The sequence below is a fragment of the Lonchura striata genome, chromosome 4 (genome assembly GCF_050655825.1).
Source record: "Lonchura striata isolate lonStrDom1 chromosome 4, ASM5065582v1, whole genome shotgun sequence".
NCBI classification, from domain to species: Eukaryota; Metazoa; Chordata; class Aves; order Passeriformes; family Estrildidae; genus Lonchura; species Lonchura striata.
This window is the reverse complement of record NC_140706.1, coordinates 51,948,157-51,968,032: the sequence shown is the minus strand read 5'-3', so window position 1 is coordinate 51,968,032 and position 19,876 is coordinate 51,948,157. Positions and strand designations below refer to the sequence as shown.

General features: G+C 40.1%; 2 protein-coding genes across 8 annotated transcripts in view; one reads left to right on the top strand and one right to left on the bottom strand.

Moving 5' to 3' along the window:
* The window catches only part of HPGDS (hematopoietic prostaglandin D synthase), a 27,782-nt gene extending 10,337 nt beyond the window's left edge, over positions 1-17,445 (bottom strand). The window contains exons 1-2 of one of the 2 annotated variants that reach the window (XM_021550317.3): positions 17,381-17,445; positions 5,108-5,251 (exon numbers count right to left, since the gene is read on the bottom strand). In XM_021550317.3, coding sequence (XP_021405992.1) covers positions 5,108-5,240 — 133 coding nt within the window. In that variant the 5' untranslated portion in view covers positions 5,241-5,251; positions 17,381-17,445. The remainder of the gene's footprint in view (positions 1-5,107; positions 5,252-17,380) is intronic. The other variant, XM_021550318.3, reaches the window with a different exon arrangement.
* LOC110481571 (melanopsin) overlaps positions 5,246-19,876 on the top strand; it is a 77,490-nt gene continuing 62,859 nt past the window's right edge. For 5 of the 6 annotated variants that reach the window (XR_014955186.1, XM_085579077.1, XM_085579075.1 and 2 more), the window contains exons 1-3: positions 5,246-7,016; positions 8,472-8,577; positions 19,679-19,876. The gene's annotated coding sequence lies outside the window, so the exon portion shown is untranslated. Of the gene's footprint in view, positions 7,017-8,471; positions 8,578-17,435 lie in introns of those variants that run through there. The other variant, XM_085579072.1, reaches the window with a different exon arrangement.

Sequence of the window (19,876 nt, the reverse complement as noted above, 5' to 3'; positions counted from 1 at the left end):
GATGCAATACAGACTGTATTTAAGTGCTTGATTATTGCTCAAAAGCTGAATAATTAATTGTTTGCTAATCAAGCTTAGATTAGTTCCATAATAAGGCAGCTGGATTAGTCAAATATGGGGGCACATAAATGTCACAGACCTGTTTCTTACTGCAATATGTGTCAAAAGAAGTTCTCCTTTGCCTTGAAAACTGACCATAACTGCTTTTCCTATCCATTCATATTTAAACTGGATCATGAGAAACAAATAAATACTTTGCATCCTCCAATAAGAAATAAATTAAATATGTATTTTTTTAACAGTGGCATAGGAACAAGGCACTTGGGAAATTGTAGGCCCAGAGTTGAAGGTACCTAGAATCTGGATCTTCTAGAAAGGGATGATGAGGAGGCTGCTGTGATTGAATCTCAGCCCAGGTTCAGTTTTATTACAACTCATACTCTCTTTGGGAGTTCTTGCCAAGCCCTACTTTTTACCCAGAGATCCAGAGATAGCTATGAACACATTTATGTGGAGCTGCATAGCAGAAAGTCACTCAGGAAGCAAAGCAACTGCTTCCCTGAGGAATTTTTGTCTGGTGTCAGGTGCTTCTCAAGATTTATCTGTTGTCCTGGGAGTATTTTCAGAGCCATTAGTCTGTCAGGTTTCCTAAGGACCTTTCAAGCACCATTCTACACATCCTAAACTGTTTATGGGATGTTTATGGCCATCAGTGCAGGAGAAACATCCTTTGCTATAATGATAGTCGGTTATTGTCATTGCTTCAAATTGCTTGAAGGAGTCACTGATCAAAAGCTGTTGCTGTCTGCCAGCCTGATATCTAAGGTGGTGGTAATTTAGTTCAACATTACAGTGGATTTTCTGCTGTATCATAACATGTCAGTGCAAAGATACTTTCTGTGAGGAGTCCACTGTGTGGGAGTACAGATCTTGTATGAGATCTTGAATTGATTGCCCTTTAAATGGGGGCATGGTCAAGTCAGTGTGTTCAAAAAGAAATGTAAAGAATGAGTTTGCTTACTTGTTAAAATAATTATTGACTTACATATGGTGAAGTGCTAGGGAAAGCTGCTGCTTGATATTTGTCTGATTTTTAAAATTCTGTGCTCAAGCAGGACAATGCTAATATTTGTACACTGGCTTCTTTAAATGTGTTTATATTCTAAACTGCAGTCCTTGCTCAGAATCATCAGCTGTAAAATTTGCCAGAGATGATCTGCTTAGTGTCAGAAGGGAAAAAAACCAAATGTTGAGTTATTGAAATGTTAATTTCAGAGTAAATAAGCCAAATAACAGAAGTTCTTATGTTAGAATAGGCCATCCTTTCAAACACAACAAAAGCACCCCAAGGTGTAAACAAAATCAAGTGGGACAGTATTTCCAGGAAGATGGACTTATTTATTTGCCTGAAGGTATTTTAGGATTGCAGCTTATTGGTGGCAGCCACATGAAAAATGCCAAAACAAACAACAAACACCACCAGACTCTTCAGTTCAGGTCAAAAATTAAACTTGATGCAGCTGCCAGTCTGCTTTCTAAATGGGCTTTCTTCATGCTGATCTTTATGCACAGATTTTCTGTTTTCCCATCAGTTTTACAGAACTAAGTCTTTTCCTCAGAATAATGTCAGTATTTCCTGGTTTATACAGTATGATGATTGGGATAGCTTGGTATTTCTTGAAAAACCTTACTTCAATTTTGAGAAAACTTCTGAAGCAAACCTATCCTCACAGATCTCACTCAGATTCCTGACTCCTTGTGATCTTGGACAAACCTGAATTCTTCAATTGGTTCCTTATTAGCTCAAGAAACATGAAATGTTCTCTTGTCCAAGCTTCTTCCCTACGTATTTTTTTATCTTGCTTCATCATATTTGAAGCTTTTAAAAAGAGGGACATCACATTGTATTTGCAGACCGCAGTTCCAGATCTTTCACAGGCAAGTGGGTAAAGGCAAACGTGATAAATGCAAGGGTGCACAGCAATTTGTCTGGTATTTTTTAATCTCACCTCAACATATAATTATGTAATTAGTTCAATTCATTAAGCCAATTCTACTGATTTTTGAAGGCTACAAAATAAACTGCATACTAAATTTCATTATTTTAACTGCTGTAATATCAAAAGCAGCTGTAATGCCCTTTACCATTTTCACCAGGATGAGACTAACTGGAAACTGCTACTTTTATTTCTCTTCTTTTTATGGTAGAGACAGCTCATGAAAAATAGGAGGAGAAAAAAAACTTTACATGAAGGATCTGAATACAGATACAAATGAGAGTTGTGCAGAAGAATTCTCAGCAGAGTGAACTACCTGTGTATAAGTAGTGGGTTGGATGGATTTCCTCATATCACATTTAGTTTTGAACACAATAGTAGTTTAACTTTTTGGGCAAGAATCCTGTTACTCAGTGCTTTTTCGTCATCAAACTGTGTCTCCGTGGAGGGCACATTTTGAAAATTCAGGATAGCAGAGAATGCAAGCTTGTTTACCATAGGGCAAGTGCTGTATGCAACACTTACTGTGTGAAGGCACACAAAACTTGTACAAACCTACTCCCTCTCCAGGAGACAACTATTTCTTGTGTTGAGTCACAGCCTGAAAAGTCAGGGTATATAGGTGCCCTAAGGCAGACTGGGGCACTGGATATTGGTTGAACAGTTAAGGCTGTTTGTTCCAAATCCTTGTTGCTACCTTTGATTCAGTGTTTTTCTGAATGATTTGCCTTTGGGAGAACATTTTTTTCTGGAAATACTGTGAGTAACCATGAGAAATGTCTCATAAAGGAGAGAGGAGATTGTCTGGAGATCACCTGATTATTATTTCCTTAAGCATCATTACATTTTTATGCATGTAAGAAACCTTTATTCTTGTTTTAATTAGCAAACCTCTCAATTGCTTGTTGTCTGCAGTGTGCATGTCAGTGGTGGCAGATTGCTTTGGTGTTAGAGCTAGGGTTCAGGGAGACTTGAAGAGTAAAGGTTTAGCCTGCTGCCAAAAGATGTAACAAAACTTTCAGATATGCACCCAACTATTTCTGTGTAGGTGTATGTTTTCCTGGTCAATTATCAGATGCATTGCTGCTCCCATCCACTGAACTGGGTGTCTACAGATGCCTGAAATTCAAAGAACTCTTAGACCAGTATGAATTTTGCACAGATGACTTCACAAATCTTAGAGCAGCAGCTCCCAAATTTTACTAAACTTCTTATCTGCCATGGAATTTCATCTAGGGCTCAGTTATAGAGGCTGCTGTGAAAGACCATTGTGCAGAGAAAATGAAAAAACGCTAATTAGCCCTTGGTAAGTCTGCCAGGAAACTTTTCAGAGCACAGAAAGAGAAACAAAATTGTCCAAATTTTAATGATTTTGCTAGCATTTGTTAATGCAGCAGAAACAGTTACAAAGTGTGTAGCTCATGATTTCTAGGGTGTCTCTACTCCCAGTGTTTTTGTGGTAATGGCACTGCAGCTGCACATTTACTGTGCACACATCCTGTACACATAAAGCTCCACTGGGAGGTTTGTGGAGCAAGCACTGAAGAAAAGCATATGAAGAACTTTCCTACATTGTGTCTTGCACTGCTCTCCTGTATATCTACCATACAAGATAAAAGCATTGCATCACTATTGCATCAATATTCAAAGAATGATGCAATGCTTCTACCTTACACGATAGATCTGCTGTTAGAACATCTTGTTCTAGAATGTGAATGCCTCTGCACCCTTTAAGTGACTAATTATGCTTTCCCTTTTAAATTTCTCTTACTTCATCAGTATAGAAGATGCCACATAAAAATATTTTTTCCTTATACTCTCAGCTTTGTTTTGAGACAGAAGTGAGTGTACATACGTGTTAATATGTGTGTAATTAAGTATGAAAAGCCTTTGCAGAGCTTACATCAGGTCATTTGAATTCTTAATCTCACATTTGGTTTCTACCTTGCTTCCTGAGAACTGCAGTGAAAGAGAAATAAGCTATACCACGTGGTCAACTGGCTTAAGCCATCATAACGAAAAGGTTTCCAAAGTCAGTCATCCCTAGCTGAAAATATTCCTGTTCCACTGCTTCTTACTCCTCTTTGTGGATTTTTCGCAGTGTTTTCTAGGCTTGAGCACTACTGAAGGCTTCAACTGCCACTTGGATTACAGCTGTGTTTGAATGTTTATTATTCTAGTCACTGCAAACAGGGAAGACCAAACTTACAAAATATGCACCCTAGAAAAATTTGGCAGCTTGCTGGCTGGGCTTATTAAATGATGTGAAAGCTTATCAAGAAACATCGCTTCATTAATAGAAGTCACCTTGTGAACTGGTTGTGCCTTTTCCCAAACTAAAGCCACTATTCTTCATTCTGGATGTGAAAAGTCATAGCCCATGTAGCCAAACACAAGCCTAATCCATGAAATGAAGACATTGACTTCCTACCCAGAGTCTTCAAACTCAAGATCTGTTTCACTTAAACTAAGGTTAATTTAATGAACAGAAAAAACAAATACCTTTAAAAGCTGAAAAGAGGTTATTTAAACTAAAAGACATAAATGAGTACAATAGCCTGAAGGATACTTTTGGAAGGGTTGGTAGGGCTTATTCTTAGGCACAAACATTTTCTCATACCTCTTTTGATCCTTTTGGTTTTTTAATTTGCTATATCAACTGACTTTGTTTTCTTATCACTTTTCCTCTGTGAAGACCTTTCAGGATGCAAAGGCGTGTCTTTCCTGACCCTCCTCTCCAATTTGGCTTTCTAAAACCAGAGTGAATGCTGAGGTGTGGTCTTTGAGATGAAATTAAGCAGAGAAGCTGAGATCAGCACTAATTTGGTTATCTTTAGGTACACAGAAGCTGTACTGAACTGATAAGGAGTAAAAACCCACCTGTATGACAGGAGGTTAGGCATTTCAGGTTATCTGAACATTTGGATCCAGTCTCCTGAGAGATCATCAGCAACATTTTAGCTGTCTCACCTTAAAACTCACACAGCCTTAACTAAAGCCAGAAGTTAAGCGTATTTCTGCTCACGAAACATACAGGTACCTCTTCAACTGCTTCTCTTTTTGCCAGCATTTCTAGTGGAGCTTTGGCTATAAGAACCCGTGCTACTCACTTGGCTTGATTTTGGGCCAGTCTGCTGCTTCTATCCTGTGGTCTTCGTACTTCTTGCCTGAATAGGCGAACAGGTAGCGGCTGACCTCTGCTCGCCCCCGCAGGTTGAAGTAGGTGAGCTTGTACTGCGGCATGCTGGACCCTGCTGGGAGGGGAGACAGAGCTGCTTTACAGAGTTAACTCAACTCCTTTTTGACAAAACCGCTCTCTCTGCTTGGTTTTGACAGATATGCTTGTACAATGCAGAGGAAATATTACACCAAGCCCTGGTGAATTGTGCTTTGCAATTGTTGCATTGCTCACACCTTCTTGTTCCGCATTTGTCAGCCACAGTTCACGCAGACGTGGACAAAGACAGCTGAACCTCCAGTTCCTCCTTGTGTGACTCTAGAAAGCTGGCTTGATTTTTTTTTCCAGATGTAATAAGAACTTCCAGCTTCCATTTATTTCTCTTGTGATTCCAAATTCAGGCCATCTATAAAGTGATTTTTGTTTTTGTTTTTTTCCCAGATATATTCTTCTGTACCAGAATGTAGTTATCTGGACCAGCAATTTTGTTCAGATCTGCCCCGCTCAGGCCCTACTCCTTATGGAGACCTTCATCCAAGACTAAATCATGAGAATTACCAAACTTTTGTGACTTTTTTATCAATTATTCCCGAAGTTTTATAAGCAATTGCCCAAAATTATCTTAGAATAAAAGTTTGCTATGGAAACAAGGCTACAGTGTTGTTTTGAGAAAATCATCACTGAATTTCAGGTTTTGTACAGAAGCCAAAAGAAATCTTGAAATTACTTTATTAAGTTTTTATGTAATTTATATTTTTCCTTTCAGTTCTAGTTAGGAGTCACTTTACAGCTCTTGTTTCCCAGGGCAACAGGCAACAAAAGAAAGTATTTGAGAGTTTGATTGTATAGCAAGGATGGTACTGGAAAGGTGAACAGATAAGATTGCTTTAAGCCATAGGTAAGAATTTACACATAGCACTTTAATAAGAGAGGTCAGCTGAGATTTGAACGTGCTGGGGAAAGGATAGTAAAGGTAAAACAACCATCTGCCTCCTCACCCAAAGCAAAACCCTTTCTCATTTTTGCCTTGAAGTAGACACTGCATTTACCATTCTTTCATATGCATCACATTCAAGAGTGTTTGTAAGAAAGCCTGGAGCACAGATCATCTGCACTAGGACAGAAAGAGAACTCTTTCTTTCTTTTTTTTTTGCAAGTGCTACCACATAATCTCACACTAGAGCAACCCCCTGTTTAGTCATCTTGCCTTGAAAACATGTGCTTGAGGAGATACATCATCAGCTTTTGCTTTAGACGGAGAAGCTCTTCTCTCAGAAACAGAAAAGCTTACACTCAACTCACACTGAAAAGAGAAAATGGCTTTTGCCATTTGTTCCTCTAAAGTCAAAACATGTACCTTCTGTCTTCAGAGTAGTAAAAACAAAAAGAAAACCCAAATTAAAAAAAAAATAGAAATAACAAATGAGCACATTAGAGACTGCTTAATTAATTGTAAAAGTTATCTGCTGCCCTACAGCACACAACAGGCTCAGAAGTGAATTATTAGTGAATGGAGATTCACTTTATTAGTGAACGGAGACTTACCATGTCAGATGGACTAGCAGAGAAGCAGGAATAGAGCTGGAAAATTACCAGTGGAAATAGCTACAAGTGCTTCCAAACAGATTTCATTACAATTAAGTCAAGTGTGCTCTTTTGCACAGTGTAAAGCTCCAGGTGAAATGAGTTGCATCAGGATGTGTTTAGTTTTCTTAGATGTGTTAATCAAAGGAAAACCTGTTTGTCTGCTGCTTGGCAAACCAGCTCACAAGTTACAGGTGCAACCATTTCTTTCTCTAAGAGAGAAATTTTGACAGTCAGCTTTTTCAAGCAAGTTTTAGGTAAGTGGCAGACCTTGGCTACTCCATTTTCAAATTTTCTACCCAGAATTATTACTTGGTACACTCTATGGCATATATAGCTATATACTATTGTATACTATGAGTTTGGGTTATGTGTCTAGAAAGTTAATGTAAGAAGAGAAGAATGTGATCATAGCACGATTTTCTTCCCTTTTTTCCCTGTTTCTGATTTGGTGTTGTCATTCGAGAGCTAGGAATGGCATTTTTAAAAGAACATGTGTTATCTGAGATTCATGACAGTGATTCAGGAGCCAAAGGAAAAAACACCCAAATCTTGAGTGTAAATTTTCAGATTTTTAGAGCCAAGCAAATGCTATTGATTTAGACTGATTTAGTATAATTCTGTTTCCCTCCTTTAGGAGTGTCCATAGTTTTTTTCATAAACACCTGTAGCAGTCCCAGTGCCCTGGACTTGCTACACCACTCACACGTGGCTCCTGTTTCCTGGCTGCCTCTAGCCCATTCAGCCCTGTGTTAGGAAATAGCTGGTGGCAGCTGGAAGGCATTTGAAAATATAAGAATAGTAGATTTTTAAGGTGCATTAAAATAGTGAATATTTTTATATATTATATAAAATAGTAGATTTTTAAGTCCTGAGGGAGTAGACACCTACATAGAGAGGGGGCTGGAGATAGCTGAGACCTGAACATTCCAGTGGGTGAGTGTGTTGGAAGAGCCTCATTCTTACACTGGGAACTCTCTGTACACAAAGGCATGTCCAGTCAAGAGCAGTGAAGTGATGTAAAGAATTGGGAATTTTGGCTGATGAATGGTAAGTGTCTTTGCCTGCTGTGATAGACAGTGGAATAGTTTGGTCTGTCAAGGAAGCAGCGGAAGCTATTGTTTGAGTTGTCTAAAGCAAAGCTAAACAAATTTCTAATGAACACACCATAAGGAGTAATCAAGTATTTGTAGTGGTGATGCACTTATAAGCTTGTGATTTTTTTTCCATCCATGAACAAAAATAAAAACAAAACTACAACCAACTCCACAAGGAGTTTACCAAAAATACTTGACATTTTAAAAGCCTTTATAGGTTTACTGTAAGCATGCTTTCGTAAATATTTGTAGGTTTTATTTTTTATTTATATTTACTGTGAAATGTCAGGAGTAGTGCTTCCTAAACAATTATAGATAGGTTTCTAAATTAAAGAAATGGTTGTGTTCAGAACAGCTTTTTGCCAAATATACAAAGTAAGCTGTGAGGGTTTTTCCTTGTTCTCCCTTCCCTCATTTCCCCACTGTGTTTTATAAAGAAGGAGATCATGAGGAACAAATTAAAACCATTTAAACCATCCTGAATTACTGAAAAGTGTCATTTCTAGGGGTAAAAGGTCTATTTGACATCTTTGAGTTGGTTTTTGGGGACTTTTTTGGAGATTGAGAGCGGAAAAATATTTTAAAACTATTTAAAATGGTTTCTGTTTTTTTTAGGTTAGTCATGGCTTAAAAATACTGAAAGATGGTAGTGGTGAGTGGACCTCAGTGCCCAGACTTGCAGGCATTTAGCCACCTTCTTAATGCTTTTAAATCTATTCAGGTGAGTTCATTGCAAAGCCAGGTGTGTCTAAAAGCAGGAGGGGGTGATTTACCTTCCACCAATAAACCTGCCACCTAAGCAGTATATTTTTTCCAATTTCTGTTCTGATGAATATATGACTGGGACAGCTCTGCACACCTGCCCTGTCCTGTTACACTGCCAGCACTTCTGAGAGGAAAGCTCACATCTTCACAAACAATTTGATGGATGAAGGTGTGGGTGTTAACTGTCATTGAAATGGGTCTTGATGCCTCTACCAGCTCTGGGCTGCAGGTTGGTTGCAGAGCCCAGACTGCTTGGCTGCTGGAACAGACACGGGTCCACACAGCCCAAGCTTCTGAACTCTGGGGCAAAATAATAGGTTCAGTGGGGGATATGTGATAGGTGGTTCAGGAAAGCTGCACCTTCCTAGTGCCTCAGCCAGCAGGGAAAGGAAGAAGGCAACATGCAGTTGGGAGTTTGGGATAAAAAGAGGCTGTGCCTTCTGAAGCTTTCAGAGAGAAAACTCCACGGGCATGTGCCCCAGTGGAATCTCTCCCTTTATTAGAATAAAGTTGCAGGACTCCCCTGTCTCCTTTTTGGACATAACCTCTAGCATTTGTGGGTTTTCCTGACACTTCAGTCCCAGTTTCTTTGCATACAGCTTTCAAAGCCATGAACTCAACAGCTTTACGTTTACTATTAAATTAGCTTTAATACTTGAAAGTTGTTGACCTGCTTAGCTGAATTTCCAGCTTTCCTCCATGACTTTTTGAAAGCCAGCTTAACTGGCTTTAACATACCTTTAAACAGAGGATTAATGGATCTCATGATTAAATTCAACTCGGAGCCACTCAGTGACAAAATCAAACGGGAAATCTGAGAGAATGTCAAATATGTGTAAAGTTGGCATCCACCATTATACTCATGGGTCAAAAAATCATGGTGGAGATACAAGTGTCTAAAAATTTTATCACGGATTTTAAATTATTTTAAACTGTTTGTGGCTTTATGGAGATACTGTACTTCTTTATGAACTTGGGATGTTTTTACTCCAGTTGAATCAGGACTGAGCAATCGATTTGAAAACTTCAAGCAAGATTAGAGTTTGAAAATAGAGCCTGGGAAGTAATCAGCATTTTCTGGGGACTGAAATACTGAGTTTCAGATAGCAGTAAGACAAAGTACTGGCAGATTGAACAGTGCTCAGGCTGATTTTCATGTGTATACCTGGAGCATGCAGCCTCTGCAAGCCACTGTTTGGTCCTGCATGCCCAGCCTCAGCAAAATAAAGCACCAGAACTGCTGGGCTCTCTAGGGGAGCAGTGTCTCATCTCTCTTTTGAAAATCCAGCCCTCAAGGTAATACAAGAAAATATTCTCCAGGCTGGTAACAGGCACCGAATGCATGTGAATGCATTCCTGGATGAATTCCTGGATGCATGTGAGGAACCAATTAACTTTTGTTTATGCCTCAACAGAGACCCTGCTGTTTTAGAGTCTTGAAGCAAACAACACCCTCAGCAAATGGGGGGAAGCTCTGGCAGGACTTTGCCTGGCAGTATGCCTCAATATTGTCCCGGTTTTATACTACAAATCCATTTTTTGACAAGGAATGGAAAATTATTGCGGAGCTTTAATGCATGCAACGTGCAGGAGGTACCTGGGGCACGTGAGAGGGGCAGAGGCCACTGCCTTTTCAGGGGCTCTGCGTGGACAAGGCCTTTGGAAAATGGCAGGGAGCTCTGGCTGTGGGCAGACTTCTCCTGGCAGGCAGTCAGGGGACAGAAAGCTCCCACCACTGGGCTGCAGGGGGTGAAACTGCTGCTGCCTGGGAAATCGTCCATGACAAGCCAGTGCTGGATGGGATCATGGGAGGAGCCTTGGCACACAAGCACAGGTATCTGTGCCATAACCAGGGCCTGCTGTCTCCATTTCCGGCTCCTCTGGGGGTTTGGCTCATTCTGCCCCTGCTCACCTTCTCCCTGCTGTTCTGCTTGCCCTGCCTCAGCCATGTGGTCTGCCTTGCCTCTCTGTTCCCTTTTCTATCCACCTTTGGTAGCAACACATCTCTCTTTATCAATAAAACTGCTGTCAGATGTAATATTTCCCGGGCTTGTGCTCTATTTATGCCCAGAAATCTGTTCAAAAGACTCCCTCCATGATTCCTTTGCAGCGGAAGGTGACAATGGCAGGTATTCAATGTGTGAATTCAGAGAAAATATTTTGAAATAAGGCAGCACATAACTACAATTTCTGGTACAGGGTTGTTGGTATTTGAGATGACAGTCAGCAGAGAGCTTTCCCTGAACTGGGGGTAAAGAGGGGGAACAACCAGCTAAGTTGAGCTTTGTGTTCACATGCATCCAAAGTCTAACAAAGGGCTTGTGGTGCAAAGTCCCCTTTAACTGTTCTTTGTGCTGCAAGAAATTAAGGGTTCTCTAGCCTGAAGCTTGCATTAACATTAGAGTATATAAAAGAGCCCAGCTGCTCCCTCCAGCAAGCAAGACCAGTAGGGTTTGAGGGAAGGTTCATCCGGGCGTTGCTAAAAGTTTGTACTTGAACTGTGTGCTTGGAAAAGATGATGCACTGCACTGTGTTTATATTCAGTCAGCAGGAGGGTTCTTCATTAATTTAGGAGTTGCTTATGAAAACCACAATTAGTGCCTGACACAATGCTGCCCTGGCCATGGGCCTGCCACAGAAGGGGAAGCTGCAGGTCTTTGTCTGCAATACGTCATTGTCCTCTCTTGAATTGCAACCAGAGCAAGACAATGATTCAGGAATGATGACTCAGACAATGGATACCTCTTAATTTTATGATCATATTAAGCTTTTGTAACAATTCAGAGTGCTTGAGTTGCTGGAGGTCATTATATATTCCATTTTCATTATTTTGTAGGATGAAAGTATAGCAACAAATCAGCTTTCACTCACGTAAGCCTACAAGTATCTCTCTGCCAAGAATAATCTTGCTTTATGACATGTGCATTGAAGTTTGTGTCCTCCCTAAACACTATTCTACCCAACAGTGAGAAGATTTGTGGACTTTTTTCTTTTTTTTTTTTCCTAGTGCTGTTTTCAAAGCATTTACTGTTTCTTTACAACATTTTTCTGCAAAGTTAGCCTGAAAATCAAGTAAGTTTTGAAGCAGATGCAAATCCAACAACCTGATTTGGATGCCCTACAGGGGTGGATTGGGGCACTGAAATGATTTCCCACAGTTTTTATTTACTCATATATTTTTGCCACGTGTGCAGTCTGAAGTCTTAAAATTAGTGTCAGCCAAATGTTCCCATTAATAGTAGCACTGGTATTTCTGAGGGAGGACTCTTCTTTGCCTTCCTTACTCCCAGTGACAGGGCAAAACAGTGCTCATGTCAGCTAGGATACTCAAATTAGAAAAGGAAAGGTGAGAAGCTGGCTGGATCTCTGTATATACAGACAAAAGAACCTTTGCACATTAAAGGAGCAATCTTTGTTAGGCTGTTGTCTCAGTAGTGACCTGACTTCTCCAAGTATGAAGCATGGATTTTTGGTTCTGTTCCTTTGGGCTGTAGGAGAGTGGTGTTACTTATGGAGTACAAAGGAAAATCTTGAACCAGGAAATAGACTTAGTCTGTCTGGTTTCACCTGAGAAACATTAGGAATAGTAAGTTCAATTCTGCCCATCTTTGCTTATTGTCCTTGTCATATATGTGAATACCTCATCCCTGTGACTGGAGAGCTGAGCATTAAAGTAGCTTTCTCTCTCCTCAGTTTTAAAATTATATTTTAACTGTCCAAGTGAATCTTTTGCCTTTATTTGTTTAAATTTGCACATTTCAGAGGAAGGAACCAGAGAAACAAGACTAAAATAGTTACTGTAAAAGGCAAGTAAAGAAAAGCTTTCACAGCTGTGACTTTATAAACTGCACTATGTAGGAAAGATAAAAAATTTCCATGGTCAGTATTTCTTCCTTTATTATTTAACCAACATTAACAGAAGGTTTTGGGGAAGGGCATAATAGTTTACATTATCCTGTTTGAGCAGTGCTGAAAAGACAGAAACCATCTGAGAAGCAGCCTTGCCCTGCCTGTGGGTGTGCTGCTGCTCTCCTCCTAGTTACTGATCAAATTGGTTGCTGCAGGAATGTCTTCAATTTTTTTTACCTTGAATGAAAAAATATTACAGGTTTAAAAGATATTTTTCAGCTTTTGAAAACCAAGAATAGTACTGATTTAATAGTTTTGTCTTGTTTTTTTTTTCCCCACAAAATATGTCTTTATTAGTTCTTTTTTATAGCAAAGAGAATAAGATATTTTCTGCCCATCCTTTTGGAAGGATTAGATAATATTGGCAGATTGATGGAAGACTGCAAGTCTTCGAATGGAAGATTTTCACAGCAGTCTGTTTTGACAGAAAATAAAATTAAAAACTCTAATTCTATTTGCTGTCAGCTCTCTTTCTGAAAATTGATGGTCTCTTTTCCCACTCTGGTCCAGTTATAGAAAATAAGCATATGAAATTGATAGCTTATATTTCTAAGCAAGATAGCAGTCTGGACCTCGGAAAAAAAAGCGGAAAAAAAATGTGCACCCTTTTCTGTTTAATACACAAATCATCTGAAGTGAATGTTTATGGAATTTTATGTAGGGTCAACTTTTGAAATAATAAATTCCAGATATAACGGATACTTCTTAGCATGATTTTCAAGATTAGATACCTGGATCACTTAGAGCATAATACAGATTTAAATTCTTTTTTAGAAGGATTTTGCATGTGCATGCACCTGCTGTGTTGCTTATTTGTGACCTGTGGGGGAAATCAGCATCCTAAAATGAGAATAAGTTTTAAGGCATTACTGTTAGAGTATTGAGTAGCACTAATAGTTATAACTATTTCAAGTGACCTGATGTGTAAAACTGTACTGTCTAAGCAAAGCCTGATTTGTCAATATGTGGGCTTTAAAAAGAAAGGAGCTGTAGGAGACCTTAAAGCAATTATCTCTCCAATGATGGTTCAGGCCTGATTTGCTGATGTGGAAATTCAGAACCCAAAAAAGTCCTTCAAGAACACAGAAAAAAACCACTAGGTTTTTTGCTGGTTTTTTTTTTTTTAGAAAAATAACCACAATGTATCAGTGAAAGAGGAAGATAAGAAAGATATGAAAGGTGGTTATTTTTTTTTAAGTGGTGGTTATTTTTTTTTTAAGTGGGAGTCCAGTGTGAATGGGCAGTGAATGGATGTCCACTCTCAAGACTTGTTGAAGGAGAATGCCAGACCCCACTGGGTTTCCCTGAGCTAGTTTGCGATTGCCCCTCAAGTAACTACAATCAAACTGATAATAATTAATTCAAATATCTGAAGTTCACTCTGTTTGTTTGAACTGAAGTGAATGAGGGAGGTCTCACATGTCAGCAAAATTAAGGAGGCAGGGAAGTGGTGATGGACTTGGCTTTGCTCAGCCACCTGAGCAGCGTGTCCTCAGTCTGCCTGGCTTGCCACACCCTTCCCTTTAGGGCTTGAGCATCTGTGGTGACTTTGCTTTCTCTCTGATTCTCAAGCTTTGGATTTGTATCACCTTGTTCTCAGTTTTATGTAGGCAACTTTTGAAATTGCTTTGTGCAGCCTCTTTTAGATGAATAAATTCCACACTCAAGACCATGAAATACTGGTAAATAAAATTGCAAGATATCTCAGGAAAGATGCAGGCAAAGCAGTGGTTAGGATCCTTTCTCAGGAAAAACTACTTAAGTCTTATTTCCACATCAGATGTTTCAAGAATTCCCAGAAGCATTTTGTGGTAGAACAAGAGCCTAAATAATCTTGATGTTTGCCAACCCCATGTCATTGCTCTAAAATTCATGCTTTGCATCTCTCTCTGCACTCTTCAGATTAATCAGCATGACCTCATAATATTCTTACAAAGCTCAGAGCTCAGTTGCGAGCAGCGTAGCTCTGTATTTTTCAGTTGGCTCTCCAAAGGCAGCTGCTTTTTGCCAGGATGAATCATGTCCATTTTCTGACCTCTCAAGCCTGTCCAGCACAAAAATTTGTAAAACAACTGTTTTGGTCGCCTAACATATTTCCTTGGATGTGCAAAAGTGGTCTTTTTTCTATCCCAGGAATGTGTGGGAGTGAGTGTGTGTTTAAGTGCAAGAAGGAGTACAAGCACCAAATCCTTCCCCCTGCTTGTCTAAACTACTTTGCTCTTGACCTGTTGCATATGGTCAATCTACTGTATAATTTACTAAAAACACACCAAAATTATAGGCATGAAAGAATTAGGTAGGTTTTTAAGCACTGTATATGACCCCTGTAGCAGGTACAGATTTGACTGGAAAAGGTATTTATTCACTTTGCAGAATTCTCCAGTACCACCTACTTCATGTCCTGGTCACAAATTCCTGCTGCCCTCCTGCTCTGCCCTGCAGTGCCTGGCACAGACCACCGTGCCTGGGTGGCACCAATACAGTGGGCTGGGGCACAGATCTCAAGTATTTTCAGATAGTTTGAAATTCTTTTCTTAGCCAGAGTGAGCCTGAGGAGCATTGCCAGTCTCCTTGAGAGGAACAGCAGTGCCAAATGTAGACTTACAATTCTGAGCAACACGTAGCCAGAAGCCTGGGGACCACCCAAATTTGGCCACAAGTGAGAAATTTGCAGTTTGAGACACAGTCACAAATTGCTTGTTATGTAAAACCCTAATCTGTGTGTTCCTACACTTTAGTAGAAAGTACTTTCTGAGAGGCAGTTTGCTGCTAGTTTCTCAGGGAAACCTTTCATCACACATCAACTAAACTAAGCCTGTGAGACAGCTTAAACCTTTGTTTCCCTTCCCTCTTTGCATCTGCTACAACTACAAAGCATAGTACACTTTGCCTGGTATCACTGAATGTCCTTGTTTTCTCTCCTTTTCCATCTCATGCTTATTCTTTACTAAGTAATTTCAGCAATATTTTTAGTTACTTCTAAAGAGATTCAAAAGTAGGTGTTTCAGTTTTTCCTCAGTTCATTGTAGCTTGTTTTCTGGGAGTTTTAGCAGATTGCCTTGCGATCAAACAAAGTTCTTCAAAGTAGAAATGTATATGTGGGATTTGGCTTCTTTTTTTCCCCCTTATTTTTTTCCTCACACTTCTAGGACTAACTGTAAAAAGGGTAAAATAATCACCTGTTTGAGATTTGCAGCATATATGATATGACAGGTGTGAATAAGCATAGCTTTCTGTGCCCCCTGCTAGCCCAATCAGCCTCATCAGTGGCTCCTGGGCAGTGTAATTACTTTCTGGTGAGATTTTGATCTAGGATATTTTGAAAATGAGCACTAGATTCAACTGCTCCTGCTTTCCAGCTGCTCAGGAGAAGGTGGGATAGACAGCAATGACAAATGTTATGAGCAAACATAATAGCTTAGAGCACCAGAGCATGTTGGGCAGTGGCATAGGAGCATGCTGCACTAGCTAGCATGCTTGCTGGTGCAGGAACCAGAAATCTTTTAAGAACCACTTTGTGTATATTTTCAGTTTAAAAGTTAGAGAGCTTCAGTCTTATTTCTATACAAATGGATTTGACTGTGTGCCTGGGCATGTGTGTGTCTGCTGCGAGGAATAATTTACACAATGTGCACTTTTTTAGGGAGAGGTGGATTCTGTTTTGGATTAAATAAAACAAAAGAATGAACAAAAGTAAACTTAAAAAAGACCTCTGTGTCTTTTTTTTCTTTACAAATGTTGCAAGTTTTAGTATAAAAGTACTTGTGTTTACAAACAGTTGTAAGGAGTACAGAAGCCCGGGAAAGATACTTTTATAGCTACGGTTTGTTTGCTTGGATAGTCTGAAATGAACAGGGAACAACAGACTGCTTTTAACAGAGGAAATGTGTGTGGGAGGATTATGTATATAGGAAAATGACAGCAGTTAGAATGAAAGAAAAAAAATCCTCAATGCCTATTTAGACTATAATTTTGAAGTAAAAAAACAAATAACAAAAAAACCTTCAACTTTGATAAGGAGAAAAATTGAGTAAGTGGAGTCAGATGCAGGAGATTTTTACTCTATACAATGACTGTGGGAATTAAGACCAGAGTATGTTAATCCATTGCTTTAGAACACAGGAACTTGAAAAATGAACAGAACAGGGCACAACAATGACCTAGAATAACTGGTTGGTGCTGCTTAAAATTCATCTAATTTCTCTGACATTAGCCTAGATTTAGCTTGGTTATGTAAGTGAAGGCATTTTAGTCAGCCTTTACCTCTAATGGAATATTGGCTTGAAATAAGTTTCCACTTATTGAAAACTCTGCAGAATTCCCAGAGCCTCCTCACTCTGATTTCTTGGCAAGTACCTGACACATAGCCTTATTATCGAAGTAGCTCAGCACTGACTGAGCAAGGACGAGGAACAGGGGCTTGGTTGTACAACAAGCCAGTGATCAGCCTGTTTGCCTCTGGAAAAGCAGCTCACAATTTGGAGTGAAGTCTGGTTTTAGCGTTGCACGTGGTCGTACAGATGTCCTAAGTGCAGCAGGCAGAGGTGAAGGATGCCTGTAAGCGGCAGAGGAGGCATAGATGAGGTGCTTGAGTTACACTCACGGCCACCGTGTAGCGCGCTGCTCTCTATAGAGCGCTCCTCTCTGCCGGTAGTACCAGCCGGAGGGCCAGGCTGGATAAACCGAGCAAATCTCAGAAAATCAAACGCTCTCAGGACGTGCTCTACACGTAGCATAACTTGACAGCCTGACCTCGCTCACAGCCGCTGTAGCCTAGGGAGGGCAGAGTAGGATGAGAGAAGCAAGGGGAGAGAGGAGCAGGGCGGCAGCAGAGCCGAAGCAGAACTCACTCGGTGCGGCGGTGCGCGGTCCCTCCTGCTGCCCCGGAGTCCCGCCGAGCGCCGACCCCGAAGAGGCTGCGGCGCTCGGGCACGGGCTATTAATACACAACCATCCCCTCCCATCGCCGCCTGCATGACTCTCCTCCCCCGGCCCGCACTCACACGGTATCTGCCTTATTCCTGATAACCAGCGAGTTTGCTGACTTGGGGATGGCAGAGCGTACTGAGTGCTGGAATTTCTTGGCTTTCGCTCAAGTGTAAAAGTGCTATTTGAATAGATACAATAAAAATAAGATAGGCGTTGAGGAGTCAGATGATGGGTGCTTTTTCTAAATGTAAAATGTGTGGAACAAGCCAAGTAATGTCTTTTTTAGATTATTTTTAACTAATGTGAAGCCCATGCTATCTGATCTTTTTATAGAGGAATGCCTCAAACAGCTGCAAACAGAGACACTCCACTCCAGCACCAGAAAACCCAGAAAAAAACACTCCAAAATGCCTCACCATCAGCACAAAAAAAAAAAAGCCATCTCCTAAGCCTTTTACATAAAGAACCAAGTGTGATTTAAGTTTGTGATTTTGGTGGGTAGGTTATTTGTTATCAGTAAAGAAGGATTTGTGCAAACTGTGTCTGTGAGTAATGCACATTTGTAGTTATGGCTGTCATGCTGCTGCTTCTCATCTACAGTGGATGTTGTGCTTTTCTGTTTGTTTTTCTTTCTCCTTTTCATTGTACTTCAGCCTTAACAAAGTCCACTTGATGTTGCTCTGCTTTGCTCTCCTCTGAGTATGGGACCAGAATGCAGCAGAGTTAGAGCAAAGGAGCAAAGTTTTCTGATGCTGTAGTGCAATGTGTGCCACACAAATCTGCTCTGAGGCTTTCTTCACTTTGTGTCAATAAACAGTTGTGTGTGTGTTCCCTGCAGCTGCGAGGAATGGTGCTAACCAAAGCACTGTGTCCTGGCATGAAGTGATAGATCACACTCTTCAACTTTTGCTGCAAGCCAACTCATTTTCATGTAATTCATGCTTTTCCCTGATGCAAACAGCTGAGTTTTCAGAAACCAACAGCCTTTACAGCTAAGAAAAGAATTATAAATAGAACCCCAAAGTGTCTTCTGATTTGGACTGATGTAGACTGAGTGATAAACCAAATTACTGAGGCTTACCTTGGTGGTGGGCCTTCCATGCTTTCAGATTTGCCTTGGCTTCAGGTTCATTCTTTAATGTTCCTTTTCTCCAGAATGTCAACTTGGAGGTGGTGGTTTCGAGTGGATCCCAAAAAGAAAGTTTAAAGTGCTCTAACACCATATTTCATCAGTTTTTTATTGTTGACTTGTGATAAAGCAGCCTATATGAGGTGAAACAGTTCCTTCAGTTGCAGAGAAGTGGTTTGAGACTTCTTCTTCATTTCATTTACAGAAAACTGAAGGAATATTTATGGCTCTAAAGCTAATGGAATTTGATACAAACTTTTTTATAAATGTTTGCAAATTGTAAGCAGCTAGGAACTTTTATTTATTTTAATTTAGAGCAGAGAGTGGAACACAGCAGCATGTTGTGGGATTTGGTTCTCAGCCTTCTCAAAGGGAAGCAGAAGGTATTATTGTCCAGGAATTGTTTTCAACAGACAGCAGTTTACTTCTACCCTAGCAAGGTTACCAGCAAAAACATGGTAAAGCATTAGTAAGCACACTGGTAATCTAACCTTTGATTTCTCTGTGAGCCATTTAATGAGTTTAAACTGTACCTTCACTCCAAATGTTCCATTCATTGAGCTGGTATAAAACCCAAGTACTCTTCTGTGCTACAATTATACCTTCAATGACTGATGAGCTACTGAAACACCCTTTTTTCCTTTGCTGTTGGAAATCTTTAATGTAGATCAGGGAGAAAAGATTTGCCTGTGACAGGAGTGTGCTGGGACCACGTTTTTTACTTCCTGTTTTGAGTGGGTAACTGAGTCCCTGTCCAGTGGAAGTTGCACTCAGGCCATGCGTTATTCCCTCCCGTCACTTCTGCTCTGAGCACCTTAGGGTCTGACAGGAGTGTGGGTATGCAGATAGTGGGATTGACAGCTATCACTCAAGCTGAGTACAACTCATTACATGATCAAGAAGTAGGCTCTCCTAAAGAAAAAGTAATTCTTCTTTCCACCAGATTTGGCTCAATTCATGTGAATTATCAAATAAATTTCTCTGCTTTCTAAAATGGGAAGTGATTTGTGCATACGATTTCAAAATAATGAAGTTAGTAGTGCACTGACCTGATCTAACCTTGTTTCCATTTGCTGATGATTTCTTACAGATTAAGCTCTCCCTTTCTGTTGCCCTTTTGGCCTGCAACTGCTGATGACGGCATGAAAAATTGGCTGAACTGCTCAATGAAGCGGTCAGGCTGGGACTGTCTATCCATCTGTTACATGAGGCTCCTTGCCTAACGTGTCTTTTACCTCTGTCCAACTTCTGGAAACCTCAGAGATGGGAGAGCGAACCAGTCAAGACG